Raw genomic sequence first — 14,466 nt, forward strand, 5'->3', positions numbered from 1 at the left:
ACAAAATTAAATTAAATTATACGATAAACTACATAAATAGTCACTGATGTTTGAATAAGTTTATCTTTTACTCAATAAAATTTTAAAAGTATCGAGTTGGTCATTAATGTTATCAATTTATAACATATCAATAGCTCGGTCTTAATAATCGTTAATATGATAACGGAATATTAAAGTGGCACGTTAAATCAATTAATGTGATGTGGTTTGGTCATGCATGACAGCCACATAGATCAACCGTTTGACTCACATATGTATTTTGTTGATGTTCATCAAATCACCTAGTAAATTTATACACTTTAATCTAACCAACCATAGTAGTGTATTGATGGATTATCAGATAAGTCAAAAATCATTACCAAAGATTGGTTCGAACTTAATGCATTCATCATTGACCCCATATGGGATCTTTTAGTGCCTTAACTTGGATTGTTTGGGGGGGGGGGGAGAACAATTTGCAGGAAAAACAGTTCTCAGTTGCTTTTCGAAGGGTTTCAAATTTGAAATTTATGTCTTTAAAAAATAGGATAAATTATATTAATCATGAGTTAACTAATTTCTTATTTTATGTTGGATATTGAAATTTAAAAGTTTTTAATTTAATCATTCAACTTTTACTCTTTTGATCACTCTATCATTATTTTTCAACCCTCCTAAAATTTTATAACTATATTTACTCTTAAAATTTTATAAATTCTTCATCCTAACATTAATTCTGCATCTGTCTCTGATTGAAATATATTTGTGATTGGGATAATAGCATAATATGTTTGCAAAATATTAATTGAACTTTTAATTAAAATCAAAACTATTTTATGTTATTGTAATTGAATTATAGCTTTAAATATCTATTGAATATGTCAAGTGATCTCAATGATAAGAGGGAATGTTTTTATCCCTAAAGTTCTGAGTTCGAACAGCTACGTTTGTAGGTATACATTTGTTATCAACTAGTTAAAAATATTATAAACAAATACTACTTAATAATCACCGCATAAAAATATATATATCAAATATCAATTAAGTCTTTCCTTCAACCAAACATCATCTTAGATAATAAATGTCAACCTATATCTAACATTAAGTATATTTTAAACACGTAAATTAAATTTTTTTAAAAAATGTATATGTTTCTTACTAATTATCAATTATTTTAGTGGGATAAAGTATTAAATCTCTTAAATTACGTTCATAATCTGAATATTAACATTGTGAATGGAGTAAGTTAAATTATGAGCAGGGATTTAAATAGCAGTCCCGTATCGGAATAATTGTTGTTATATAATGGTAAAGGTATTATTTGAAACTATTACTTCACAATCGCAATACCTGCAATGATCGCAGTAGCATCTGTTATTACCATAATCGTGATAATCGCAAACCGATGAGTATAACCTCTATAATGTTACCCGATAAAAATATGTTATTCTTCCGAGTACTTAGATTCAAACAATCATGTTTATAGAATATATGTTCATTTTCAATCAACTAAAAATATTCTAAACACATATTATTTTATAATCAACCTAAACTAATAAAAAAGACAATACAATAACCGATCAAAATTAATTAATCAATGCATTGAATGCCAACGTTTATACTAAAAAGATATGGATGCCGCACATGAATAGTTCGGTTGTGATGCGTCAAAAAAACTAAAACTATTATCAAAACTTGTAGGTGTGTTTGGTTGAGAGAATGTGAGATTCGCATGGGAATGGAATCCATATTCCCCCTTTTGGTTGATTGGGAATGTCATTCCCAGTAATCTTATATTATCAATGGTGAATTTTTTTAGGGTATAATACCGGGAATGTCATTACCGGGAATGTCATTACCTCCCCTTCCTTAGGTATTGTTGGATTACCGGCATTTTGGACTAAAATGCCCTTAAAAAATTTTTTCTTTAAAAAATATACTTATTCTGTCATTGAATAATAAAAATTCTACGAACGTTAAATTATAAATGTATCCTTAAACTATTTTAGATTTATATAAAAAAATCTATAATTAAAATTTTATATAAAGTTCAGGGGTTAAAATATAAAATTTTACCCTTTCATTAAACCTTTTTATATTTTCAATTTTGTAAAAAAATTATATAAATTTTATGAATTTAAATTTTTTTTAAAGAAAATATATAAATATTTTCCAACTTGTTAAAAAACAAATATATAATAAGGACAATTTGGTCAAATATATATTCCAATAATCTTTTATTCCTTTAACCAAATAATGTAATCTTACATTCCTGCTAAACCAACCAAACACAAAATACAACATTTTCAGTAATCCTATTCCCTGATAATCTTTTATTCCCACTGGTAATCTTACATTCCGTGAACCAAACACACCCTTAGGGCTATTGTCCATTTTTTTTCCACTCATCAAATTAAGTTGTTCATGTGATTGATTAAATTTTGCGATGCATATTTCATATATTTTACAATTTATGTTTGAGATTTAATGTTTACCCTTCAACTAACGTCTATAGTTATATATATATATATCCGTGAAATTTACACTTTTATAACTAGTTACATAAACGTGGATACATCGAAGAAAATAAAAGAAGAATGGGCATGGAAATTATGGAAGGTAAGGGGTGATGGGAGTAGAGATGGGCATGGGATACGAACCCTACTCGATTGGGTCGATTTTTTTTTAATTTAGGATTCAGATTAGGTTTTTTTTAAATGTGATGTTTGGGTCAGTTCAGATTCGGGTTTTGGGTAAAAAATATCCGACTTGACCCGACTCGAAAAAAATATAATTTTACGTTATATATTTACGAATAATTACAATAATATCTCTCTATATATTATTTTTTCAATTAAATTATTGTTTTTATTGAATAAAAATAATATTTTTTTATTATTTTCGGTCTGATCGAATTTGGATTTTATCTCAAAAAGTCGAGTCATGTTCAGGTCATGTGAAAGATTTATATTTTTCGGATCGAGTGAATAATATAAAATTTTTGGATCAGATTGAATTAACCCAACCCAAACCCAAGCTCGACCCATGCTCATCCCTAGATGGGAGTGAATGAAAAATCGCAGAGAAATGGGAAGTCATGTAATGAGGAAGTTCTACGGTACAGTAGCCTTAATATAAGGCTAAAAAAAAGTGTTACCGGTTTTGTTATTATTTTAAATAACAAAACCGGTAAAAATGATCGAAAATATTATTATTTCTACCGGTTTTGTTATTATTATTAATTACCTATGTAGGTAAACGTGGTAGAAAAACCCGGTAAAAAAATAATATTTTAAGAAGCATTTTACCAGATATGTTACTAAAACCAGTAAAGCGTCCAATAATAACAAAAAAATTTAAAATAACAATGTTTTCGATCATTTTTATCGATTTTATTATTTAAAAAATAATAAAACCGATAATAATTTTTTTATCGTATATTAAAATTGTCACATGTTAACGATTCCTCATGTTGTAATGTGATGGATGGGTGATGCAGAGGGGCGTGAAAGCATTCAAAAGCAGACAATAGTACACCAAGATAATGCAAAATATATTACAAAGTATTCCCACTTGCCCAACTTGCCATTCAACATCTCTCAACTTGCACTCCCTTTTTACATAAAAAAAAAGAAGGGAAAGACAGATAAACAATTCGCAAGTTGCATTCCCTCGTGTTGATAGTTGCGGCAGAAATAAAAGGATTCCTTTTCACGTGTTTACTTATTTGAGTTCAACTTGCATTTCCCCAACCGGCAACTTCTAGGTTACTCCACACCCAACCCTTTTCTCCTTTTATCCCCTTCTTCCTTTCCTTTTCTTCTCAATCTCACAGCCTTGTGCATGTAATAATCTTTCCTCAATTTGCATTTCAGATACACTTCTACGAGTTGAAACCTAGAAAATTTATGGGTAAAGTATAAAAATAGTTGAAGTTGAAACCTAGAAAATTTATGTGTAAAGTATAAAAATAGTCTTCTAAGGTAGGATGTTAAGGTGTTAATTTTTTTTACAATTAAAAATTATAAAATAATTATTCGACCATTCATATATTTTAAACTATTCTTTTTATGTTGAAAATTGATGGTCATCTGAGTTAAATATTCATCAAATGATTAAAATAAGATAAAATTATATTTTAATGATATCTATCGACACCACTATTATTTTCAAACACTAATTCGAAGACGTAATATTTTAATTAGTGACTCGATGATATAATATAAACATTGATTTGATGATATAATATAAACATAGAGTCAATTCACAATATATATCTCAAATTGTTTTGAAAGTATATTTTATTATATTTATATTTCAATTAACATGTTAATGTAAACTCAAACAACTATCAATTTTTTAACAAAAATGATAAATTCAAAAATATATAAATAACGAAATGATCATTTTTATAAGTTCGTCAAAAGACTCATCAAAACAACACGATCATTGATAAACAAAATACCATCTTATGTTTTCTCATTGATAAACAAAATACCATCTTATATTTGAGAAAACATGTGTACTTTACCCAAAATTTATTTACTTTTATTGTATCAAAACTGGGTGATTCGCCATGAAGATGATGGAATTAATGACTACCTCAATAACATGGAAACTTATGAAGCACTTGAAAGTTGAAACCCGGCTGCTTTCGAGTCGAGTTAACTAGTTGCTATTTTATGATACTGCTCTCTCCAAAGTTGATCCATGACTCCATTCATCACTTTCAATAATACATCTCTATCTTATTTTATTATATATATATATATATATATATATATATATATTAACAATTGGCAGCAATGACGACGAAAGACAATAGTGGAGGCTAAAAGATATATACTTCAACAATGGAGTGTGTATTTCACAGACTAAACAAAAGAGATAGTAAAAAGACAAAAGTTGTACACATACACAGGTGAAACGATAAACGTGAACTTTGGCAGTGATGAGATGTTCCATCGGCAACCCAATCGGATACTCACAAAATCGACGGCGTATCACTAAAGATTATCCGTTTTGGGGGAAAAAAAGAACATGCATTAGAGAAAGAGGTAGAGATTTAATCTATCTTGATGGAGGCTTGTGAATCTACTCACGAAAATGAATTGTTCTACGTTGATTTGCTATTTGCGCCTGGCTAGATTCTCGGCGATCTGAGCCAGTGACTGCAGGTTGCACCGAACGATAGTGTCGACGAACCCACACGTGTCCTCTTTGGTGTTCCCCGGCGGTACGTCCACCACGTACGATTCCACGACCACCGTTCCGTTCTCCGTAGCCGAAGCGTGGAGGGTCGTCACCGACCTGTAGTTAGCCAGCCTATGGTCTCCACCCACGACGCTGAAGCTGAGAACGTGACGCTCGTCGTCGAGGATCTCGAGGCGCTCGGTACTTCTCGCCGCGGGGAGTCCCGAGATGACGTTGACTTCACGAAGGGTACCAACTTCACCGTCCCCGTCGATGACGTGACAGCTCTTGACGAAGTGCTTGTAAGCCTGGGGATTATCGAAGCGGCGGACAACAGACCATACGGTGGAGACCGGAGCGGCGATCTGCTGAACGACGGCGGAGCAGCACTGATTGGGACCGATGAGATGGGTGTGGTGGCGAGCGACGATGTCGGGGACGGGCATAGTGCAGGCTAAAGGATACCGTTTTTGGCAAAGCATGAAGGAATGATCATTGGCAGAAGGTATTGCCGGGGCGGTGGAGTTATATGTCGCCGCCGCCGTGTTACTAGTGATTCTGTGGAGCAAGAGAGATGAATTTGAAGGATCCGCAGGCATTTTAATTCTTCTATTTGGCTGGCACAAGGAGAAGAAAGATATATATGGAGAAATGGGGAAGGTGATGGGTTAGTCGCTTTCCAACTGGGAAGAGGTGGTTTTTGCAGAGGATGACGATGTTAAATGAGGGAGAGAGAGGTGGATGGGTGGTGGGTAATTAGATTTGTTTTTGTTTAACCGATACTACAAGGAGTTTAGGGTTTTAATATAGAGAAAAAGTTCATGCGGTCAGCCACTCAGAATTAATAAACTATGCCTACTTGTTCTATCTTTCCAATTTACCAACTTCTCCCGGTCTTTCAATGTTTCCAAATTACCAAAATCACCCTGTATTTTCTTTTTTTTTTCTTTTGTCTTCAATAAATATAACTTAACTCGGTCAAAACTCGATAAAAATTCGACTCGGGTTGACTCGAACTCGAGTTCGACTTGAAATCTTAACAAATTGAGTCGAGCAAAGTCTAACTCGACTCAATAAGTTTGCGAGCAACTCGTTAATGTTTTTATAACTCTTTAGTAGTTATCTTAAAAAATTATTTCATTCAACAAATTATTAATTTACTAATTAATAATAATAAAAATGATAAATTATTAATTTATTAATTTATTAATTTTCTATAAATAATTAAAAATATTAAATTATTAATTAATAATTATTATTTTACTATACACAAATATTAAACCCTAATTATTATTTTAATGTATTTATGATTTTTTATTTTAGTGTTTAGACTTTAAATTTATTTTATACACGCTTGATAAATTTTTAGTTAAATTTATTAATTTATGTTTATATTAAGTTATATATACTATTAATATATTTTACTTATAGTTAAAAAACAAAATAAAATTTTTGGTGAGCTTAGCGAGCAACGAGGCGAACAACAAACTTAATGATTTTAACGAGCGATGGGTTGAGCAACAAATTTTCTTAATGAGCACAAATCGAGCAAAATTTTAATAAGCTTAACGAGCAACAAAAATTTTTAACGAGCACAAGTCGAGCATTGCTCAACTCACGATTGACTCGCTCAATAAGCACCCTATAATATACACTTAACATTTTGTAAAAATATATCTAAGTGTTTGTTTACCTCCTACTGCTTAATTACTGCTAGAATTGTCGTTTAAAAAATGAACGTGATTTTAATTTAACCCGTTAATTAGGTAAATAAAGATAATAAAGATGAAATTAATCCATTTCTCATAGACAATGAATGTCCAAGGTAGGCTAAAAAGATGGGAAGCTGTCTCAAGCTTCCTCAGCCATAACATGGCATCATGCAAATTGATAAGTGGTCCTAAGCCATCCATGCACCTTTATATACATATAAAACAAACTAGAGTGAAAATTTCTTTATAATGTTAATATTGTATATTACGCTCTTAGAAAAATATATATATATTTGATTAAGCTAAGATGATTATAAAGTAATATATATCTATTTTAAATACTCTCAACTATTTAACAATGAAAGCTCAATTGTTCTGCTACAGTCGCTGGTGTTAAAACTCGTGAATTCTAAGAATAACAACGATTTCTTTAACCACTAAGATAAGTTGGTTCGTGTATATATATATATAGATTTGAATGTAAGCTTTGTTGATGGCCAATAAGCGTGCCAGCCGCCAAAGTACACCAAATTTGTATTAAATAAAAGTAAGTTCATGAATTAATCACTAAATAAAATCAAATAAATTAATATAAATTATATTCTCATATTATTATAACACTAAAGTATTATGAATGGATGGAAGTAAAAACTAGATAAACTGAATCGAAAATGGACAGCTGAACCAATTGATTCTGAAACCTTGATCCGTATATCCCAAAATATTTTGAGTGAACTACAAGAAAAAGGTGGTTCAACGGCAGAAGGGCATGAATGTCAATTCCAGGGGTGTCAAATTTCGTAAATGTGTAGGGGAGAGAGGGTCAAAGCTATTATGTCATTTCAAAAACAAGGAAAAAAATAGAAAGAGACTAGAGAGTGGTCAAATAGACGATCAAGTTGCTGGAGGGTTGTATATTTCATAAAAAAGGGTAAACTACACGTATGACCATCTAACTGTGGTCGTAAACCATTTTGACCACCAACGTTTGGAAACGATTAATTAGACTACTCAATTATTTAAATGATTTAATTAAGTCACTGACAATTAATTTTTAACTAGGTGGTGAAAGTTAATAAATTAACATAATTTTATATTTAGTCCTTAATATTTACACATTATATTATTTAATCACTATTTTAATTTAATTAAATAAATTTAGTTATCCAATCCGGAGGTGCTACGTGTCACTATATTAGTGAAAGGTGAATTTAATTAATTCTAATATTTTAATTAAATAACTTTTCCCACATCACCACTTTTGGAAAACATTTTAAAACTATAAGAAGACCTAGAGGGATTAGAACGAGAGATCCCATGGTATCCATGGGCAAGCCTTTGCCACCAAGCCATTCTGTTTGATTGGTCCAAAATCACACAACAAATTATATATTATGTTTGAAGTTATTTCACATACACGCGCGCGCGCATATATATATATATATATAATTATTAAAACAAATCTAATAAGTAAATTATATTTCATATATATATATATATATATATATACACACACATTAAATTATAAGACTTAAAAAAATGAGTTCCATAATTATTTTTAAATAATAATATATAAATTATATTAAAAATAAAATTATTTTAAAATTATTTGGAGAATTCAAATAAAAATATAAAAATGATTTTAATATTTTTGTTTAAATTATTTCCTACAATTTTTTAAAATAATAATATATAAATTATATTAAAAATAAAATTATTTAGAAAATCCAAATCAAAAATAAAAATAATTTATTTTAAAAAAATATTAAACTCATTTTCATTTTTAAGTCTTAAATTAACTATAATTTAATATATATATATATATATATATATAATTTATTAGATTTGTGTGAAATAACTTCAAACATAATATATAAAAGTTGTGCAATTTTTATCCAATCAAACAGTTTGACTTGGTGGTAATGGCTTGCCAATGGACACCATGGAACCTCTTGTTCAAATCCCCCTCTTATGGTTCTAAAATGATTTACTTTTAACCACCAGATTGGTGTAACAATTATTTAATTAAAATATTAAAATTAATTAAATTCACTTTCCAATGTGCAAATAGTGACTAAATTGATACAAATGTGTAAATATTAAGGACCAAATATAGAATTATGCCAATTTTATTAACTGTCATGTCACCATCTCCAACTTGATTGAACCTGAATAGTTTGATTGATCGTTTTCAAAAGTTAGTGGTCAAAATGGTTTATTACCATAGTTCAGTGTTCACCTGTGTAATTTACCCAAAAAAATAACTGCAAATAAAAATATAATAATAATAATTCATTTATCTGAAAAATATAAGCATAAATTGTTCAGATAATCTCTCAATTATAATATATTAATGATTAATCACTTGATCATAAAATAATATGAAATAATCATCGACTAATCCAAGGTCATAAAATGATTCCTTAGTAATAGAAATGTGTCTGGAGGGGGCGTTTGGTTCACGGAATGTAAGATTACCTTAGGAGTAACATTACTAGAATGTAATATTACTATGAGAATATTGTATTATCTTGTTTGATTTGTTTAGTAGGAATATAAGATTACAGTGTTTGGTTGGAGGAATATAAGATTACTTGGATGCATATTTTACCAAATTATCCTTGTGATATATTTTTTTAAAGTTAAACTTTAATATTAATTTATAAATATTTGAATGAAAATTCATAAAAAATATTTTAATCGCTATATTATCTAACTTTTGAGGAGAAATTACATTTAATATATAATTAATATAATTAGTATATTATATTTATATTTTTAAATAATATTCATAAGTATCATATTTATTTATATAAAATATAATATAATATAAAAATAATATTATGACAATAAAATATTATTTTAAATAATTACATTTTTACAATAATACTATTTTTTACATCCCATAAAATTATAAATAGTAAAATATTGAATATTAAAAATATAAAATATTTTAAATTCTCAGAATTATTAATATTTTAGTAAATCAAACTCTTTGTATATTATTATTATTTTTATAAATTTGAGTAAAGTATAAAAAATAAGAATTTAGAAGGATCATTATAAAAATAATTAATTAGTCCAAGGGTATTTTTGTCCAAAGTGGTAGGAATGTAAGATTACCTAAGAATTTAGAGGTAATGACATTACCACCATTTTAACCAAAAAATGCTACTATTAGGAAAATAGTATTTACAGTAATGTAAGATTCCGTGAACCAAACGTTGGAATACAATTTTGGAAAAAAAAACATTTCCCTTGATAATGTAAGATTCCGCGAACCAAACACACCTTGAATGTTAACAAGTTGACTTGAAATTTTTATAGTAATAACTTCTAAATTACACATGATATTCATATGATATTAAGAAAATAAATAAATTCTAAAATTATTAGAAACTTATAATTATGACATTAGATCGCTAAAAACAACTCTTAAACTCCATATTCTTCGATTGTAAACGTCTTAGTAAAAAAATCTTATTCTTGTGACTTAAAAGTTCAAAACGATGAGAAAGTAGTTCTTTTTAACAATTTTTATTTAGGAGGTGATGTAACGACAATTTTACTTCTCATAGATATTAAATCCTTAACTTAAAAGAAAAGTGTGTTAATTGAGAGTTTTTAAATTTTAATCATACGAATTAGAGATTAATGACATTAAAAAATCAAATCTACTCATAATCAAATAAAAACAGAGTGCATCGACTACAAGCAATAAAAGGGAAGGATAGGTAGGGATGATAATTTCACATGAAATGGACGAGCTTCGACAGAATAATCTGATAGGCTCGATTTTTTTTAATATAAAAAATCGGGTTTAGGTGTAAATGGGGTTAGATTTTTTAAGGGAGTGAGATCGGATCGGGTCAGGTTCTAGTGGAGAATGAAAAAACGTCGACCCGATCTGATCCGGGGATAATAATATATTTCATTAAAAATTTATTATTATTTTAATTATGTCATTATTTTATATCAGATCAGATTTATACTATAAAAATCAGGGTCGAGTCGGAGCCAGTTGAAGGATATATATTTTTTGGATCATATTGAATCGGGTAGAGGATACATAATTTTTATATCAGATCGAGTTCGGGTGGAGGATACTTATTTCGAATAAGGTTGAGTTAACTAAAAACATGACCTAACCTAACCGGTTGATATCCCTAAGGATAGGGATAGGGATAGGGATGGTAATGGGTCGGGTTAGGAATTCGACCCGATCCAAAAATATGTATCATCCACGCAAATCCGGCTTGACTCGACCCAACCTAAAAAAAGATATATCCTCCACCCAACTCCAATCCGACCCAAATTTTTAGAGTATAAGTTTGATTCGACCTGGTATAAAATAAGGACTTATTAAAAAATAATATTTTTTAAAAAGGAAATTACATTATTATTCTCATGTCGGATCGGAGTTTTTTTCACCCAACACCAGAACCCGACCTGTAACACCCCAAAATTTTGTTTAGTGACCAAAATATAAAATTTGAAAGTTTAGGGACTAAAAATGTAATTTTCAGAACATAGGTGTTTTGACCCCACAAATGAATAGTTCACCCCAAGAATGATGTTTTGGTGGGAAACAAATTTTTGATCCGAAATTTGTGTTAAAAACTAGAAAGTGTTAAAGTCCGGTAAAAATTTGGTAAATCGGATCAAATAGAAATTTGAGAAACTTTTAAGGATATTAAATTAAGCTTATAAATATTACTTTCAAATTTTAAAATGATGAAAAATAATATTGATCATTGGATTTGAAGATTTATTTAATTTGGACCGTTGGATGAAAATGACAAGTTTGAATTTTTTTGGAAAGTCGCATGGATAAAGTTGTCAATGGTATAATATTTTGTTTATCTTTGACTTTGGAAGATGATAACCAACATGTGGCTTAATATGGATGTAATTATCAAGTTTCATTAATGGTAAAATTACTTCCCATTAAATGAATTTAAAATTCATTTAAGCTTAAATAAATGACAAATTAACATGAAATTAACTAAAATTTCATGAAAACTTATCTTCCTCCTCCATTTCGTGTCCTTTATACCCTAGGTAAGATAATTTTTATTTTTCATTTTAAGCTAATTTATTAGGTTTCTGGATTAAGACGTGAAATAGAAAATTATTATATTCGATAAGCTCTATCATTTGGTACCAACATTGCATGTTAATCTTGCTTGAGTTCAAAGATCCCAAATTCTAGGGTTTTTGTTCATGTTAGGGTTTCATGAATTAATGATGGATTTTGAGGTTATTGAGGTTATAAAATCATTTACAATCTTATTTGATGATCAAATCATGATCAAACCTCCTAGAAATGCAAATGATATTTTAGGCCTAACCCTAAAACTAAGGAAAGATTGTGATTTTGTGAAATTGAGTTAGGGGTTTGACTATCGAGGTTGATTTCATACTCGAATGAATCAAAATCAAGTGAAAATCATGGAACCCTATCACTAAAGTATTTGACTATGGCTTGAATTAGTGAAATAAATTGTGGAAAAATTATGTAAGGGTTGGAAATGATGAGGGAAGGATTCTACAAACCTTAGAAAGTTATAGGGACCCTTATGTAATCTTGAAAGAGTGTGGGGACCTATTCATTAATTATGGAAAATTATGGGAAAATGTATAATTGTTCAATAGTTGATGTACTATGTTGGAAATTAATGTTAGAGGGTTGTAATTGATGTTAGAATGTGAAATCGGATTATTTTGGAAAGTTGGTAAAAGTTGAGGTTCAAATCACAAATATGGAAAATTTGAGAACTTAAGTGAAAATATTATATGAAATTTGTATTAAAAGGAACTTGAATGGTCAATTAGAATTGTTAAGGTCAACAAGTATGTTGTGACATGAAAAGTGTATCGAATGAGCATCGGAAGATTTTTAGGAATTTATTTTCTAATGTGTGTCTATGTTAATACGATTCTAATATGTGGTTTGAATTGCATATGTTTTGTAAATGATGCTCATTTATATTGTTTGCTTGAAATCAAGATCAAACATGATTTAATATAAGGAGAAGCTTAAGGATGGAATTTGAATATCCAAGGAAGGTTTACAAGCTAAGGACACCAGGTGAGTGCAAATTTAATTTGTACTTGTGTTATCGAACGAGCATTGGTTTGTGATGAGCCAGTGACATAGTTACTATGGAAAGGAGTGACTTCTAAATGTTATGTGTTTTATGGTTCATGCATATATGTTCATTTGGCGAGGTAATAGAATTAGTGAATAAACTGAAATTGTAATTTGGTGAAATATGCCTAGAGTTGTGTTCTAAACAATACATTTAGAAAATCACCATATATTCTACAGAAACGAGTATATAATAATATTTATATATTTAGATTTTTATATCAGTCTAGTTTTGTTTAAAACAAACGATTTCTGATTTCAAGGTGTATACAGAAATATATGAATTTTTAATCGAGGATAAGTAAGAAAATGGGGCAACAAATTATGTTCAAAACTGTAACTCAACTTTGAAAATTCATTATAAATTGCCCAAATTAAACTAGAAGAAGTGATTTATATGGTTAGATTTGTATTTGAGTCTAATTTCCAGTGGCATAATTGTAATCATTTTAAGTTTGTATATTAATACATAATAATATTTATTTGAAGGTAGTACAAACTGCCAGGATATGAAATTGTGATAAATTTTGGAATTTAACCAAATCAAAAGTAAATGATTAATTTGAAGCTTAGTGAAACTTATATTTTGACTTGTTTATAATGTCAAAGTGAGTGCAACACATGCATGACATTATAGATGGATATTTTATACATTATTAGGAATACTTGCGATAAGTCTACCTTATTTATGTTGGCAAGATATTTATGTCATTTATCATATTATTAACAAGTCCATAATATGTGAAGGTTGAAAAATATGATGCATTGATCACTAATTTACATGATGTTATTTTGGGTATGAACTGCCCAATGCCAAATTATATGAATATACATTGCCATGGATGAAACAAAATACACTGTATGCCCAAATAAGTCATTGAAGGACAGGGTGTAGTTGACATGCTATAGAGTCCAATAGTTGCAGGTTTAATTCAATACTATAGTGTGCAAGAACACTTAGTGCAACACAGGTTTAATTCAATACTACAATGTGCAAGGACACTTAGTACAGTGGCGTGCATGACCTTATATGCAAGCACTTTGGTGCATATATGACTCGAATACCCAGGGTCTTCATAGGTTTACGTTTGGGCTATGGTTTATTGATTAATAAATGATTAACTGATGAATAAGCCGATGAGCTTATGGAATGAATGACAAGTACATTGGTAAGAAATTTATATGATATTCATATCATGTTAATATTAGTAGCATGATTGAAAATACATGTAAAGTGATCATGATGTATTGAATATTATTATTGTTACATTTATGTATTGCATTACTTTGAATATTTCTATGATTGCCTCACTAAGTATATACTTAGCGTGTGATGATTTTCACGCATAGGTAAAAAGAAAGTGAAAGGAGTAAGGAGTTGAGCTTGATATCAATCACCAAGGGATATTTACAGGTAACACTGTTGACATC

The 14,466-nt window shown here is 29.2% G+C and overlaps 1 protein-coding gene across 1 annotated transcript; it reads right to left on the reverse strand.

Annotated features, from left to right (window-relative positions):
* Positions 1–4,960: 4,960 nt before the first annotated feature.
* LOC120135535 (abscisic acid receptor PYL4-like) lies at positions 4,961–5,927 on the reverse strand. The gene has a single exon (XM_039151810.1). It carries the CDS (start codon positions 5,769–5,771, stop codon positions 5,109–5,111), a length of 663 nt encoding a protein of 220 aa, XP_039007741.1. The 5' UTR covers positions 5,772–5,927; the 3' UTR covers positions 4,961–5,108.
* Positions 5,928–14,466: the final 8,539 nt, after the last annotated feature.

Source organism: Hibiscus syriacus, unplaced genomic scaffold, assembly GCF_006381635.1.
Source record: "Hibiscus syriacus cultivar Baekdansim isolate YM2019G1 unplaced genomic scaffold, ASM638163v2 tig00110610_pilon, whole genome shotgun sequence".
Taxonomy (NCBI): Eukaryota; Viridiplantae; Streptophyta; class Magnoliopsida; order Malvales; family Malvaceae; genus Hibiscus; species Hibiscus syriacus.

Coding starts and splice junctions, on each gene's coding strand:
- LOC120135535 (XM_039151810.1), bottom strand. CDS start 5,771: ATGCCTGCGGATCCTTCAAATTCATCTCTCTTGCTCCACAGAATCACT.